At 38.4% G+C, this 16,636-nt stretch overlaps 1 protein-coding gene across 8 annotated transcripts in view; it reads left to right on the plus strand.

The window, feature by feature from the left end:
• Positions 1 to 16,636, plus strand: part of SATB1 (SATB homeobox 1) — an 89,202-nt gene that overhangs the window by 24,233 nt on the left and 48,333 nt on the right. For 7 of the 8 annotated variants that reach the window (XM_088521185.1, XM_088521183.1, XM_010218027.2 and 4 more), the window contains 3 exons: positions 1,592 to 1,768; positions 2,655 to 2,781; positions 3,509 to 3,632. In XM_088521185.1, the coding sequence (XP_088377311.1) occupies positions 1,592 to 1,768; positions 2,655 to 2,781; positions 3,509 to 3,632 (428 nt within the window). Of the gene's footprint in view, positions 1 to 1,200; positions 1,322 to 1,591; positions 1,769 to 2,654; positions 2,782 to 3,508; positions 3,633 to 16,636 lie in introns of those variants that run through there. The other variant, XM_088521189.1, reaches the window with a different exon arrangement.

The following is a 16,636-nucleotide window of genomic DNA, read 5'->3' on the forward strand; positions in this document are numbered from 1 at the left end:
TAGGCTTAAAAAAAAAAAAAAAGGGAAAAAGAAAAAAAAAAAAGACAAAAAAAGGGGGAAAAAAAAAACCTCCTTGCTGCACTATATAAATATTGGCAAGCTTTTAGTCTTGTCTTTCATGCTGAGCCTATTGGGCAAACTGGAGTGAGTTTGTGAGCTTTTCCAAGCAAGCCCGAAGGGGTTTGTTTGCCAGAGATTGACTCTCTGGTGAACAGATGTAGTTTAAATATACATGCTTAAAAGGTATTTTTTTTATATATTGTGATTTCTTGATATATGCTAGAGCACAAATCAGCAGAACGCAATCTTAAAGCATTTCTCTCTTGTCAGCAGTAAATCTTCCTCTCAACTACAGTTATGTCTTGCGCACCTTAACAGGTGAGAAGGTTTCTGTAAGTCTAGAGGGCAGTGGTTATAGAGGCATTAACATTGTGGGACTAATTGGAGTTCCTGGGTGCCCTGTTAAAATAACCCTTGTCATCATTTATGCTAAAGACGATACCCCTCTGGCAGGCTGCCATAAGACAGTTCTGTGCATCTGCTTTTAACCCTTTTGCTTTCTGCCAGTGAGATATCCTAACCTGCGCCGCTGAGCGCAGCAGGGCAGGAGCGGGGCCCAAAGCTGCGGTTCTGAGGTCGGCCCGTCATCCGTGGCTGTCTGGGAGGCCGGGGGGGATTTTCACAAAGTCTGGAAATGTGATTGCTAGAAGAGGCTTTCTCCCTTTAACAGCTTGGGTCACTTGCTAATTTTTTGGCTGTTGTCAGAAGGGAGAAGAAAAAAAAAAAGTTGTTCGCTTGATATTCTGTGCATCGTAAGGAACAGTTTGTCTCAAGATATTATAAAATTAGAAATTAATAATTACTTTCTGGCATACCAAAATAGCGCTGAGTACAAAAATGCCAAACGTGAAGTACATGCAGCAAGAAAGAGGCCCCAACTGCAGGTACACTTAGTAATGCTGCATTAAAAATCATGTTTTTCTTTCTTAAAAGATTCAAGTGTAAATAGAGCTCGAGGGCTCTCAATGAATGAAGCATGAATCAGTTCAACTTTTGTCTTATTTCCTTGCGCACTCTTTTTAGAGTGCACATGTAACACACAGGGTGATTTGCTGTTGATGTTGCAGGTAATTAAACATTTTTGGCAGAACTGTGAAAGTTTTAGCGTTAACGCACAAAATCGTGTAGATGGTACTAAAATGGCTCACACCGAGGACATCTGCAGTATGTATTTAGGTTCTCATACTGCATGCTACTCACAGCAAATCAGGCAGGACAGAATCAACTTCTCTTCACTCAACCTTGTTATTTCAATAGACAGGTAATTCTTTAATCTGTAGCTGATCAAGTAAGATAAATTTGCATTTATACTTTTCATAGATCTATAGATGTTTTATAGAATGCTCTGTTTTGGGGAAGGCAAGGGAAAAAGACTCGGGAAATGTGTTTATCAAATATTTGTGATGATTCTGGATACCTCATCTGCCTGTTCGTACAGGTTTTATTTACATAACGCTTTGTAGACCCACCTACAATGCTACAGCTCAAGCTTAATACGTTAATTTTTTTCTTTCTTTTTTTTTTTTAATAGGAAGTATGCTTCCAGTTTTCTGTGTAGTGGAACATTATGAAAATGCCATTGAGTACGATTCTAAGGAGGAGCATGCAGAATTTGTGTTGGTGAGGAAGGATATGCTTTTCAACCAACTGATTGAAATGGCATTGCTATCACTTGGATATTCTCACAGCTCTGCTGCCCAAGCAAAAGGTAAATAAGATTTGGAAATTGTACAGTGATTTCTGTTTGCTTGTGGGGTCTTGCTGGGGGAGGGGCCCCAATTTCAGGAATATGATGCCTGTTTTTTTCTTAAAGTTCTTGCTCGTTTCTCTGTCTGTATTTTTTTTCCTCCTCCCTTATATTTGTGTTTAGTTAGTGCACATTTTATTTATGGGGAATGTTGAGGTAGATTTTTTTTCTTTTCTTTTCTTTTCTTTTTTTTTTTTTTTTTTTTTAAAAAAAAGACTTCAACTGAATCATTAGTATGCTTATTGACCTTAATAATCTGCTCCACTGAGGATCCACAAGGAAGTGTAAAGCATATTTGAGCAGATGGACTGTTGAGAGTCAACTTGCATTTATGACTGAATATCCAGCTCTGTTTCTTTTATTTTGTTCCTGATGGTTTTATAGACTGAAAAGTAATTCTTTTTTTTTTTTTTTTTTTTTTTTTTTTTACTGTACAAAGTCCTTCCATTGCAAAAATCCTTTATATTTTATTAAGAAGAATGGTAATTATTATATCATGTCCTATTGAATTCATCAGAACTTAAGAAAATATGCTTCTATACATAATTAAAAAAAATCTCTAATGTAGTGCATTTGTATAATTTCACAATGTAGATGGAGACTGTCCTTGGTGGTGTGTGGGTGGGAGGATATGGTGGGGGGGCAGGTATTGGCTTTTTTATCTTGACTAATTTAAGTATGAGGTTAGAAGAGAGAAAAAAAAAGTGATATTGTTAAAATCAGATTTTTCCCTTTGCTGCTAGGAATTAACAGGTATTTTTTTTCCTCCTCTTTTTGTTGTTGTTGTTGTTTTTTCTCTCTCCTGTCTTCCTTCCTCCCCACTTCTCCACCCCAAAACCCCACACAGGGCTAATCCAGGTCGGGAAGTGGAATCCCGTTCCCCTCTCCTATGTGACGGATGCCCCTGATGCCACAGTAGCAGACATGCTGCAGGATGTGTACCATGTGGTCACGCTGAAAATCCAGCTACACAGGTGAGTTGTGCACTGGTGCTGGGACATGATCTGTTACATGTCTGATCTTGTGGTTGATATTGCTCCTATTTATTTCCCCCGGTGCTATATGCTCAAAATACAAAGGCTTTTCTAAATTCCTTTTTAGTTGCTGCAATTCTTCTTTAACTCGCAGCATACTATTGCAGAAAACTTTTATAGCTCTGATACATAGATTTTCTTTGGATATCTCATTAAAAGTATATTGCATTTTAGTCAATTAAATGATGCATTACAAGAAGGCATTTTACATAAAGTTTACTTAAGAGAAAAATATTTTTGCATATCATGAACAGTACCATCTGTGTGCTTTTTGTAAAAGAATGACTTGCTCACACTTATTGTTGCTGTCTAGGTTCTTACATTTCGCAGCAACAAAAAAGAAAAAAATGGTAAATATATTAATGCTTTTCATGATCAGTCGTGAGAAAGCATTACACCTTAAATTGTTTTACCAAGCGCATCAGAGCAGGAAGGTAGAAGTAACATGAAAAAATAGTCGCCACATGCAGCTGATGTATAATTCATGCATCAATACAGCAGATGTGTTGTATAAAGTAATTAACTAATCGGAACAATCAGGAGACCGAGAGCAATCTCCAGATGCATCTGCTTGATGCGCAAAATGAAATCTGTCTGTCTTAAAGGAATGTTCTGCAGCAGGATGCAATCTTGTAATAATCCCTTTTCTAATCTGTGTTTCAAATAGTTGCCCTAAACTAGAAGACTTGCCTCCTGAACAATGGTCTCACACAACAGTAAGAAATGCTCTGAAGGACTTACTGAAGGATATGAACCAGAGTTCATTGGCCAAGGAATGTCCCCTTTCACAGGTACTTAGCATAACATGTAATAAATAATAAAGCACTATAGGCAACACTGATGTGAGATTTGAGATTTCTACAGACTGCGGCAAGTAGTATCTGTGGAGCGAATCTGCCAAAAATGCAAATTCGTTTGACCACTTCATGATCTTTATAAATATGCCTGATTCATTTTGAACGTAGTCGTACAGCGTTTCCCAAGGGGCGTTGTGGAAGATTGTTTACACCACACTAAAATTGTCTCGCAGCAAACTGGATTTTAACTGGTTTTTGTCTTCAGTCTTTGAACTGCTTTGATGTAACTACTTTTTTCAAGCACATGTGTTCAAGATGTTAAAAAGCTCTTTACTTACTGCTGTCAAAAGTACTATTGAATCTGAATGCTTGTTAGATAACCTACAGTAGTTTTAAATGCTAATTCATAAAATGAGACAGTCTTTGGCATGCTATATGAGAGGGGAATAAAGAATAAAGCTCTTCGGATGATGTGTTGTTGTTGCAAACAACCAAAGGAAAATCAGCCATTTATTAGTTCTAATCAAAATATACCTAAACAAAAATGAAATCTCAAATTATGCATTGCTAAATATTGAATAGATGCTTTCCTTGTGCTTTGGTGGTATTCTCTTTTTTTGTCATCTGTTTAAATTGCTGTGAAGGAGCAACTTACATGTTTTTATGCAGTAGTGCCCGATGATGTGGGGGGGAGGGGAGGCTTCATATTTAAGATTTTAAGATGAATTTTGTTATGGTGCAATGGCGGCAGAAATTCAGCTCACGAATAAGTGATGCTGGTTGTAGCAGGGAGTGGAAAGAGGAAGCTAAGGAAGTTGAATTATTTTTATAGGGATTTTATTTCTCTTGCTCCGAATATTGGAGTGTTTGTCTCTGAAAGGCTTCACTTAATCTATACAGAATCACACTTTCTCTCTTCATCTGTCTTTCTAGCAGATATATTAGCAGGCTGCTTCCCCCTCAGTATTTTTCCCCTATGGTTAGATTGTTTTCAGTGATGTGGCTACAATATAGGAAGTTTTGGAGTGGAAGTAATCAAAATTATTTTCACTGGTTGCAAACCATTCTAGTAATATGTCTGCAAAGTTATCTTTTATGTGCCTGCCACACTACATTGTAAGAGCGTGTGAACTTTTGCACTGCTGGCTCATGGAGGCTGCCGGGAATTTGGGATTTTCTCCCTTTTGGTCTATGAATGCTCACTTTCACTGGATCCTGATGGAAATTAAGCAGGTTTTATGGAGATGGAGTTGGGTTTTTTTATATATTTGGGCATAGTGTTTCGCATAGCGACTTGTATGTATGTAGGCAATGCAATCATGAAGCAGGAAACGGAAAAGTTGTTTGTTTGTTTGTTTCGAGGATCGCTGTACTTAAAACAATATCGTGCTACTGGCTACAATTAAGCGGTTACACTCTTTCCTTACCTAAAAGATTTTTTTATCAATATAAAAATCTAATTAGCAAAATCATGTCTAGTAATGGTCTTTCATGACAGTGCCTGAGACTTCCAGAACCTCAAATGACAAAACTCCTATTTTGTCCTGTTTACTATTTTGCACTTTCACATTTCTAAAAGAAGCTGTGCATGGTTTCCTGTTGCTTAAAGCAACTTTTACTCGTCATCTCTTTATCTTTACCAGCAGCATAGTAGCTGACTTGCAAAAAAAATTAAAACCAGATTTGCTTTTCTTCTTTTGGTCCATTTCTTTAAAGACCAAATCATGTGAAATCTAAAATGTATATGTTTAGTCTGAACTTCTGGAAGAAATAGATTGTCATAGTGGGTGATGGCTTAAAGCTTGCCATTTCTCTGCAGAGCTTCAGAGGGGGCCGGCAGTACCTAAATGTGTTGATCTGGCGGTGTCCTTTTCACTTGACCAAATGCATCTGAATGCTTCCTATACTTGCCTAAACTAATAGTATGTCTTGCCTACACAAAGCACACTGATCTAAGAGTGTCTGTATTTTGTTAAATATATTGAAGTTTGTGAAGTCCATAGTGGTACTCCCGTTACTGAGGTCGGAGGCAAGAGCGAGGCAGAGGGCTGAAGGTGTTTCCTTAGATGATTCGTTTCTTCTTTTGCATATTTTCTTGAATATAGGTAATGCTATATAAAGTGCTTCATCAAAAATGCAAACTAATGCAGTGATGCCTTTCCATAACTTATTAATGCTGTTATGGGTGTAATTTATTAACCATAGAAAAATGATTTGAAGTCGAAGGGAGAACGGTTATTTCTTTTTGCCTCTGCCATTTGCAATACTTTATTTTGTATCAATACGGAGGGATTTCTTGTAAAGTATTCAAGCTATTTTGCTATTTACATGACATCTCAAATGCAAAATTTCAGAATAGAAGACTCAGCATCATCATCCTAAGTTAGAATTTACAGCGTTTTCTTAGTTAATCTTGCATTTTGTGTCTTAAAAAGTTGGTCTCATTTATTCAGAATATAGATATTTTGTGTACTGCAGAAAAACCAAGCAAACTATTTTTATAGTGCAAATATATTTAATGGCTCGAAAATATGTAGGCAAAAGCAAACTGTATTTGAGATCCAGTTTGTCTTAATTATAGAGGCTAGAAAACTTAATGGCACCTTCCACTTTATTTTCTGGATTTTTTTTTTTAACCATTTGTTTTCTTGCCACACTAAAACCTTGGGGCACAGCAGGTATGAGTTCTTCATACCCTTCTGAGCAGAAAACCTCTGTGAGTTCTGCTGTCGCTAAGGGGTGAACGCCCGGGCTCTTTTGAAGCCGCTGTGATTGCCTCACTCCGAGAGTGCTGTGGCCAGCCCAAAGACGAGGGATCCCGCTCACGGGGTAAGCCCGAATCACGGGGAATCCCCGCCGACAGGAGCCGGAGTCCTCAGGACAGACTGAAGCGAATACAGGGCTCTGAAGTATTTCAGATTTGGGGGGTGCAGATTTCCCATGGCATTGCCAAGCCTTTCCTGAGTGCTGAGCTGCAGTGCATGTTCAGCGTGTTCAGACTCTACCTTGTGCTTGCAGGTTTTATTGCTAGTGCCTAGTAGCATAGGCAGGTGCTGGGTGAGACTTGTCGCGTTTGACGTGCAATGCTCGCTCTGCTTGTGTTTCCTCTCCAGGCCTGTTTTGATGGGGAAAGCAGCTTGGCCCAGAATTAATCTCTAGACAGAATTCTATCTTGTGCATTCTGTTAAATTGGTGCATCTCATGAGTGGTCCACAGCTCCTTTCCCTCCTGTTTTGGCTCTTTAGTTCCAAAGAGTTGTAAATAAATTGCTGCACCATCATTGCTTATTTCTAACCCCTTGCATAGACCCTGTGCTCTGCCTTGGGCTGGTGGGAGCTGCTCTGAACCGAGCAGTCGGGCAGAGCAGTTGCATTTATTTAGTTAGCGTTATTTGGCTAACTCTCCTTTCATCTCTCTATTTAGTCTTAGTTTTAGCTTAGTATTCTAATTCTAGAATACTTAGTTCTAGTATTTTCATACTTCATTTTTTCACTGTTTCAGTCTGTGAAAAGAAGATAACAAGTGTTCTATTAAATCAAGAGATTGCAGGGATTAATTAGTATCGGTCATTGCTCTGAAAATATGGCAGTGATCAACTGACATTGACTTTCCAACTGATATTTTCTCACCTGAGCTTTTTCTATAAAAAGATTTTTTTTTTTTTTTAAGATCTTGGTTGCTATTTACAGGCAGGCTTAGGTTTTATCACTTTTTTTTAATTTAACAAATCACTATAAAATCACTTGTGAAGAAAAGTATTCTTTCTCCTTCTTCATAGCATCCCAAAATGCGAAGTAGGTTTCTTGTTTTGTTCCGACTTTTCTTCTTTTCTTTCTTTTTTCTTCATCTTCCTTATCTTTTAAAACTGCTTTTGTCTAGCCGAAATCTCACTAATAGCCAGTGTGTTATCAATAAGAGATTTAGAGTCTGACATGCAGCATCTCATGGTTTTGTGTGTGTGTGTGTGTGTGTATATATATATATAAATTGAAATGCAGTATTTTCAAGGAGTGACATATGGACTTAGTCCTTTGTATGCATGGCATTTTTTAAAATTTTTGAAGGTATTTGTTCCCTTGCTTCCATATGTGCAATGTCTTTTTATGTAATATTGCACAGGATGATCAAGGCAAAGGGCTTTTTCCAGTTAGAGGGATACCTGCATGCATCTTGTAAAACGTCTGCACACACTGAGCAAGTGCTGCCGCGGTACTAAAATCCACACAGTTTGACACTGGTAAAAAATATAGCTATCCCGGCTGTGTTTTGATCAAACCTCCGTACAGTTATGAACAACTGACTGCTGGGGACATGACCACAGTATATATCAAATACTTTCCCTTTTTGTTCAAATATCCTGTCCTGAATTTGCACGCTGCTTTATGCAGATATCCTGCAGACTTAATAGCATCTGGTAGGAATGCGAGAAAGGAAGCTTGCTTGGAACAGAAATGGTTTTTGGTTTACCTGATCCAAATGAACGTGGCCATCGTAGCCAACATGCAGCAAAAGGAAAGTCCCCTTCAATGTCTTGGCTCTGGTTCTGAGCACTCCTGAGCCATTGAATCCCTCCCCAAAATCAGAACCAAACACAAAGTTACCGTTGATAAAACTAAAATTTCTAGACCTGTAAATAAGCAAGGAGCAAGCTATTAAAAACTGCCAAAATGCAAAGGTTTTTATGAGCATACTTGAAATCCTTCTTTACAAAACTGAACGGGAGTTTCGGCCCTCCCTCTGCTAATTTTACCTGTCTAGACCTGAGGTGAAGTCCTCAGGTTTCTTTGCTTGCGCGCAGCTTCTTTTCCTTCTTTCTCTCCTCTTTCCCCTCCCTTCCCCCAATAATTAATAACCTTGCAAAGGAATGTGGCTCCTTTTGCTCCTTTAGATGTTCCTGAACTTTAGATTTTGAAGATGTTATTAATTATTTGGGGGAAGTAAGTCCTCGAGGGCCTGGGCTCAGGTTTTGGCAGGCAGGGCCTTTTCAGCCCATTCCCCAGTTGCTCAAGAGTGTTCGGTCTCGTGTCTCTGCAGGCTGACATGGGATCTCCATTTTTAGGATATTTTTAATTAACTATGTTTTTTTTTTCTTTATTATTTTTACAGTTAAGCTTACAGTTGCCTTGTCTATTTGTTACTGTTTATCAGTATTTGTTTGTTCAGTAAGTTCTGCATTAAGGCCTCCGAGTTAAATTTTGCTGTTAACTGATGTCGACAATGTCGTGTTCAAGTTGAGTATAGCGAGTTGAGCTTAAACACTCAAATTTCTTCATATTTTGAGTTTATATTCTTTATTGGTATATAGGGGATCTTGGTATTTATAGATGCGTCATTTTTACAACTAATTTCTTGCCTTCTCCGAGGGCAAGACCCTACTACAGGGGAAAATATATAGCTAATTTTTCTGTCCTCCAAACAGGGAGAGAATAGCATATAAGCAGCTGTCTTCCTCCCAAGCTTTCCTGTGAGCCGAGTATTTATTAATTTTTATTATTATTTTTTTTTAAGGGACAGCAGTATTTCAGTGGCTGTCCTCCTTACTTTCTGTGTGCTTTGGATAGTATCTCAGCAGTTTTGAGAACTGCCATGTGAATGATTATTTGCATCATATGGTCTTCAAGTTGTAGGGAAGTGACAGGATAAAAAAGAGTATAATACATTTTCTTCTGATACGTTTTCCTTCTAAAATGTACATATGTTGTAGAACTGAGCACTGCTCAGCTTCTGTTTCTCTTGGCTTGGTGGTACTGAAAAAAAAGTACATAAAATAACTAGAATTTAAAATGCGTGCTGTTATGTTCTTCTTTTTATATTTTTATCTATATAAAAGCTTTTCTATTTTTTTACATTTATTTATTTTTTATAGTTAGCGGGTTTGGAGGCAGGCAAGTAATACAGAGCTACAAAATCCTGTATTCATTCCTATTTCCCATATACTTCTTAACTCAGTCAGTCAATTCCTGGCCTAAGGCGACCCTTGATTTTTCCATAACTTTATTAGAGGGTTAACAAGCCACTCCTCCAGTGTTTCTTAAAGCAAAGCTGCAAATAAGACTTCTTTTTGATTCTTCTTCTTATTGGCAAATTGTTGGCTGCACAAGTATAAACAACATGAGAGCTCCTTTAACATAACATGAGAGAGCCTTTAGTCGCTTTGCTCCTGAGCTTTGCAACTCATTGCCAATTGAAGCAAGGAAAGCTCTGACTGTTGGGACTTTTAAATCTAGACTTAAAAGTTATTTGTTCTGTTTAGCATTTTTAAAATGATTCTATTAGGAATTGTATGTGCTTCAGTTTTAATTTTAACTCATAATGATTGTAAAGCACCCTGGGATGCTTGCGTGAAGGGCGCTACAGAAATCCAAGATTGCATTGTACTGTGTTGTTCTGCATTGTGTTATTACATGGTGCCGGAGTTGGACCACGGACAATTCGTATAGAAAGTGTTTGAATACTCGGCTAAAGATAAGGAGTGTATGTGCGTGCTGGGCGGGGGGGGCTCTCTCTTCTTGCTTGTTTTCCCCCTTTTCTATGTCAGTTATTTTATTAAACTAAATTAACATGGCAGTTATTCCCTAAGAAATGCCAGCATAATTTACTGCTGCAAAGGGGCTCAAAATGTAAACCAGATGATAAACTAAAAATAAAAAAGTCCACATTAAGATTTAATTGCACTTCCCTTTCTATATTACGTTCTTATGTAAAATACATTACAAAACAGTACTTTCTTTATCACTTCCTTCACTTTTAACTGAATTTCATTAACAATAAAGAAATATATTGTCTCTGTTTCAGTAATGTCACTTGACAGTTAATCCCTTAACTTGATGTACATGTCTTTAAGATTTCTTTTCTCTCTCTTTTTTTTTTTTTTTAATAAGGAACATGATAGCGCTGACTGGAGCCAAGTATTGCACAACCATGTGATTTGCAAGTTTCCCAGCTCGCAGCTTTGCCAGTGCAGGTCAATTCACACCTGCCACACTCATGCCATTCTGGTCCTCATGCTGCGTTTCCGCGGTGCTTGTCAGAGGTAGAGAGTTGTGCGTGCGCCTTCTTTCTCTCTCCTGCTTTCTTCTCCCCCTCCCTCCCCCCTGAAATGTGTGGCAAACCTTGCGTATTGGAAGTGTCTGCTCAGGAATTAAACGGAGTTTAATTTCTGTCCATTAGGAAACTGCTATCCACGTAGCCAATTAAGGCTTCTATTTAAAGGGCAAGGAGATACGTATGTCTACATCTTAATCACGGCTGCGACTGGGTTGCAGAGACCTCCCTGAACTGGTTCAGTTGTTGCTAGCGGTGGTGGGAGGCACGGAGATCTGTGTGCTTATACAACCTGCCCAAAAGCCGAGTGAGTTCTGCAGGTGCTGTAGCTTTAGGGTTAGCGGGTTTGTAGCTTGACGTGTGCTTGTCTTACGGCACAGAAAGATTCGCCTGGAGAAAATGGAGTTTATAATTTTTTTTTACCTGGCAGGAATGAAGGCAAAGCATGACCCAGTTCTTGAGCAGTAGCACTAAGAGATACCTCTCACCTTGACAGACTCATCTCAGTTCTTGGCTTTAATCGTAACTTAGAAAAAAAGAGATGGATTTGCCCAGGACCCTGAGCAAAACTCTCATAGCTCACTCCTGCCCCCACTTTTTTTTTCTTTCTTTTAAAATAGTAATTAGTTTCTTTTTCATTTCATGAGACATGGTTGGAAATCCTAAGGTGAGGACAAGCTTTATCTGTGTTTCCTTGGACACTTCTTTAAGAACAATAAAAAGAGTATCAGGTTGCTCAGGTGCCTTGCAGCATTTATTGGAGGACAGGTTTTTCAGGACAGCAGCACTCTGAGACCTGCCTCACTCCAAGCCATGGAATAAACTAGTCCAAAAAAAAAAAAAAAAGAAAAAAAGAAGTTCTCTTCCCCAAGGGTGGGAGCACATGAAAGACTCTCCCCGTATGCATGCCTTTTCTCTGTCTCTCTGTCTCTCTGTCTTTTTTCAGTGTAGGAAATCTTAATTCTTTCATATGCTTCTAAAGAGTAATTTGCCAGGGGAGAGGGGATTGTGCTAAAGCCTAACCTGTGCCTGGGCTGGCCATCTTCTGAGATTTTTTCATGGAGATGATACTTTTTGAGCAAACTGATCAGAGAATGGACAAAGACTGAGGCAATTGTAAGGGATGTCATTATCCGTCTCCTTCCTGAAGACAGAGCGGCTTCAGGTCTCTAAGTTTACCTACCTTGTGTATTTGGGTTAGTATACTCAGACTCTGGGATTTTTTTTTAATATATAAAACAATAAGATCCTTCCAAAATATGTCAGCCGCATAGGTACATTTACGGTTTTCCATTCGTGGGATGCCTTCAAGTTCTTAAAAGCTCTGTTCTCTATTCTGCACTTTCTCTCTCTCTCTTTTTTTTTTTTTTTTTTTTTGGGTTTGTTTAGGAGTTTTATTGTGACAAACCTATTCTAGCTCTATTTTTTTTGTATGTGAGACAAGAAGATATTTTGAAGGAATAAATCCTCAAACTGCATGTGTGTATTCCACATGTAAAGCAGTCTTTGGAATAATCTTGATCCAGCTTCATATTCTTTATCAATTCAGAGCATCTACTCTTTTCACAAATCTTTTGCCATTGAATGGCAGTAACACAGAGGAAAAGCAGTTGCTTAAAATGTTACCTGCATGTCACTTGGCAGTAGTTAAGGATCCATAGAAATTTTTATGCTGTAAGTCCCTTTCCTTGTATTCTAGCAAACTCTTACAGTTTTCTCAAGGAAATATTTTGCTCGTAGCTTTAAGAGTGTGCTCATGGAATCAGCTATGGGAGTCTCCGTGACGGAGCGTGTCGCAGCCCTGGGTGCAGGAGGCTCCTGGAGAGGCCCGTGGCCTGAAACGATCGGTCTGACGCTCAACCCTTTGGACACAGCAGAGGCAGAGCGTGTTACGCTTGGCACTACAGGGGTATTGAAACGGTCTGAGAGATCTGCTGATGTCTGAAATCACAGCTGGAACTAAGCACTAGTCATACGTTTAAAAAAATGATCTATATACATAGTCAAACAAATTACCGTGGGATTTGGTGAAAGATCCAGCACAAGAAGTCTTCTGATCAGTATAGGGTGTTTGCTTTAGCTCAGCTACAGGGTAACCTGGTCAAATTAAGAAAATGCTGGTTGAAAACTAGGGTCTGTTTTAGGTGGAGTCCAGATAGATGTTCATAATGGTCCCTTCTGGCTTTTAAAATCTGCAAAAACTTGTGTAGGAAAAGAGATCAAAGAAAAGGCTTATCCTAAACACCAAAAGAAATTCAGCAAGACAACTGTTAGTGCTACTGAGTCTGATGACTTCTTGTCTGGACATTGTGCCTTAGGGCTCATCTTCATGCCAGACATCTGATGCTTTGCCTAGCAGAACAGCGGAATCCGAGAAGAGTCTTGCTGAAAATCATGTCCTATTTCCCAGCAAGGAAATCTTCCTTAACTTGGGGGATAATACCATGCCATTTTGAAGAGCCTCCTACAAAAAAAAGCAGAGGGAAATAAGAATTGTAGGTGGCTGAGGATAGTTTGATTATTAGGAAAATATATGTACACCTTTCACAGAGGGTTTTTTTTTTTAATGTGTCTGTGCTACGTTTAATGCATTAATAGGTCTAAAATTTCACCTGTTACGCACAGCATTATCAGTTAAAGGTCCAGGTATGTTATAGATCAAAAGGAAAGAAGTCAGAAGGATTCTGACCTTGATGCAAATAAAAGCAGTCCTCCCTGCAGGAAGACTGGGAGTATAAACCATGGGTGAAGGCTAAGGAATACTCTCTTCCTCAGTTTTTTCCCCAGATCAGTATGCGGGATCTCCAAGCCCTGACCCCTCCTATCCCAAACTCGATTCCTGGACAAGAAATGCAGGTCTGCCCTGTAGGTGCATCCCGTGCGTGCAGCCCGTGCCGTCCTCTCCCGCTTCCCCGTTCTCAGCCCCGACGTGCCGCGGACACGAGGCAACCGTCGGCGAACGCTGCCTGCGCGGAGCGCGCGGCTCCGCTTCCTCACGCGGGAACCTTTAATCTAGTTGCTTTGTAACAGCTTTTTAGGACCATTCCTGTCTGAACTGGATAGCGCTTTCCCTGCCCATGACCCATCCCCTCTCTGGTGTCAGAGCACTTGCAGTGAAAGCACTGAAGAATCAGAATGATAGGGTCATATGCAAGCGAAGGGCCATTTGCACTCAGAAAACCAGGAAATCAGTTACTGCCTTTTATATTTTATTCACTTTGGTTTTAGGAAGAGTTTATAGCCAGGAATATTTTTACTCTTTAGTATGTACCATTTAAAAATAGTATGTAATAAAAATTAAAATGCTTATAAAGAATCATGTTGGACACCTGATGATGAAGACAAAAATGTCTCATGTCTCCTTGTAACTTATGGGTTGAGGTTGTGGCTTCTTTTTCCTTTCCTTTTTTTTTTTTTTTTTTAGGTTTAGGGCAACATGCCATAACGCTTGTAAAGCAGTTATGTTCTTCCAATCTGAATTGACATTTCCCACCTACCTAACTCTCTCTGTTAAGGTTTTAACCTTTGTAGATATAAGACTAGTATCTTGGAAAGCAACTTTTTATTTGAGTTTTATTTATATCCTTCAGTGGGAGATGCTGGAAAAACATTGGGAGAATGCTGCTCTGACATGCAGCAACTGGAAATTTATAATACAAAATGATAAAAGTAAGGCAAGGATCTGTTCCTCATTTGAATGAATCCTCAATGAATCCTCATTTCTGCTTTTCAAAGTCTTCTGGTGTGCAGATATATTTATATACATATAATTTATTGAAGTTCTTGTTGTTTTATGTCTTCTCTCATTAAATTCAGTATAGTTTTATGTTTACCTTAATATATACATTCATAACCCTTAAAGACAGCATAAGAAGGCAGAAAAGCAGGAGGCACTAATTTAGGTGAACGAGGATAGGAGGAAGGAGGAAAGATGCGTTTGTGTCTCAAAAAAAGCTTGTGTTGTCATTCTAAATCTGCCTGTAGGCAGTTCTAACTTATATGACCACTCTTTTCCATGCAGATCCTTAATTCTCCTGACCCTGGCAACAGTATAGAGGTCAGATAGCCATCCCAGTTTAATGCCAAAGGCACAAACAAAAGTTTTTTTCTTCTCTGTCCATCTGTGGGTTTTTTCCTTATTCTACATGTTTATGGGGCATATGACAAAAAATTCCATTGCATTACTTGCTATAGTTCAAGGTAATGGACCAACAAATTTAATATAATTCTTCATATGCAATTAAGCTGTCCGCTTGTGATTCCTTGTCCAAAAAACAGCTACTGGCTGGGTATTTGGAGCTATAGGTCTGGTTTTATTCGAAGTGGCAGATGATAATTCTCTGCCATATCAGTACACTGAGAACAACATTTTGCCCTGGTTGTGATTTTGTTGCATGTGGGCTGGCATGAGTTCAGACAGGCTAAAATCTTTGATTTGGGGTAATAGTATGTTATCCATTTGGAGTTTGGATGTTCCATTCTCATTTGAAGAATAAATAAATAAATAAATAAATAAAACTAGTCCTCTTAAGAAAGCAACAAACATCCCTAAGATTTCAACTTGTGTTAAAATCAATGTTTGTGATTTCTATGCTTAAATCCACTGGTTTGCTACCAAACAAAGGCTACTGATAGGGGCTAGTATCAGGGAAACAAAGTTCCTCTGTCCTGCTGCTTTGTGAAAAGGTTTCTCCTCCCTCTCTACCCTCCCCCCAAATCTTTAAGTTCTATTCTGTTTTGCAAATTTATCACTATTCAAACTAGCTCTAGGGACAAAAGCTCATAGATTTTTTTCCTTTCTTTCTTTCCTTCTTCTTTCTTTCTTTCTTTCTTTCTTTCTTTCTTTCTTTCTTTCTTTCTTTCTTTCTTTCTTTCTTTCTTTCTTTCTTTCTTTCTTTCTTTCTTTCTTTCTTTCTTTCTTTCTTTCTTTCTTTCTTTCTTTCTTTCTTTCTTTCTTTCTTTCTTTCTTTCTTTCTTTCTTTCTTTCTTTCTTTCTTTCTTTCTTTCTTTCTTTCTTTCTTTCTTTCTTTCTTTCTTTCTTTCTTTCTTTCTTTCTTTCTTTCTTTCTTTCTTTCTTTCTTTCTTTCTTTCTTTCTTTCTTTCTTTCTTTCTTTCTTTCTTTCTTTCTTTCTTTCTTTCTTTCTTTCTTTCTTTCTTTCTTTCGGCACATTATGGTTGCAGCATTGGAACGTGCTACTCTGCTGGTGTCTAGGGATGTAAAGTGAAGGATTTATGGAAGTGAAAATAGAATAGAGCCTTAAAAGTTTGGCTTTAAAAAATGGAGCCAGTAGTTTGACAGATTGTTCAGTAAATGTTCATTTTATTGAGAATTATAAAAAAGGTGCTTAACGCCTCTGTGCCATTAATATAATACATTAAAAGGTTACTGTCAAGATTAGTGTTTCAGTTCTGAAAATTGACTGTAGGGTTTATGGGCAGCACTGTTCATATTCTGCTTGGAAGATAAGGTATCTTCTACTGCTCTTGACAAAATCATTACCTTGTTATAAGGCTTTATACGGGAAAACTTGATAAATAGTAAAACGTAAATAAAATCTCATTTGAACAGAGGGAGAATTCTTCCTGTCTGTCCTATAGCCAGATTGAACAGATGCAGATTCGTATGTAAAACCGCCGTGGAAATAGCCAGTGTCAAACTAGTGCAAAATTCAACTTGCGGGGTGTCCTGTTTTCAGTGGCTCTCATTGTTGAAGTGCTCCATTTCAAAAGCATGCGTTCCTTCCTACAGAAAAAGGAATCAGATTCCTTAGTTGAAATTAATTAGCATTCAGAAACCAGATAGCATGTTTTTGGGTATTCATGAGATCTCTGTTTGAAAAAATGTTTTTAACTTGTAGAAATGTGTTGCAACACACAGATGGGAAGAAAAAGAAAAAAAAATCTCTTTAGCAAGCACTGTGTGTAAAAGGAATATTACATTTTGCACGCTCCTG

The sequence above is a fragment of the Tinamus guttatus genome, unplaced genomic scaffold (assembly GCF_059628265.1).
Source record: "Tinamus guttatus ecotype Peru unplaced genomic scaffold, ASM5962826v1 Tinamus_guttatus_pri_ptg000115l, whole genome shotgun sequence".
In the NCBI taxonomy this organism is placed as follows: domain Eukaryota; kingdom Metazoa; phylum Chordata; class Aves; order Tinamiformes; family Tinamidae; genus Tinamus; species Tinamus guttatus.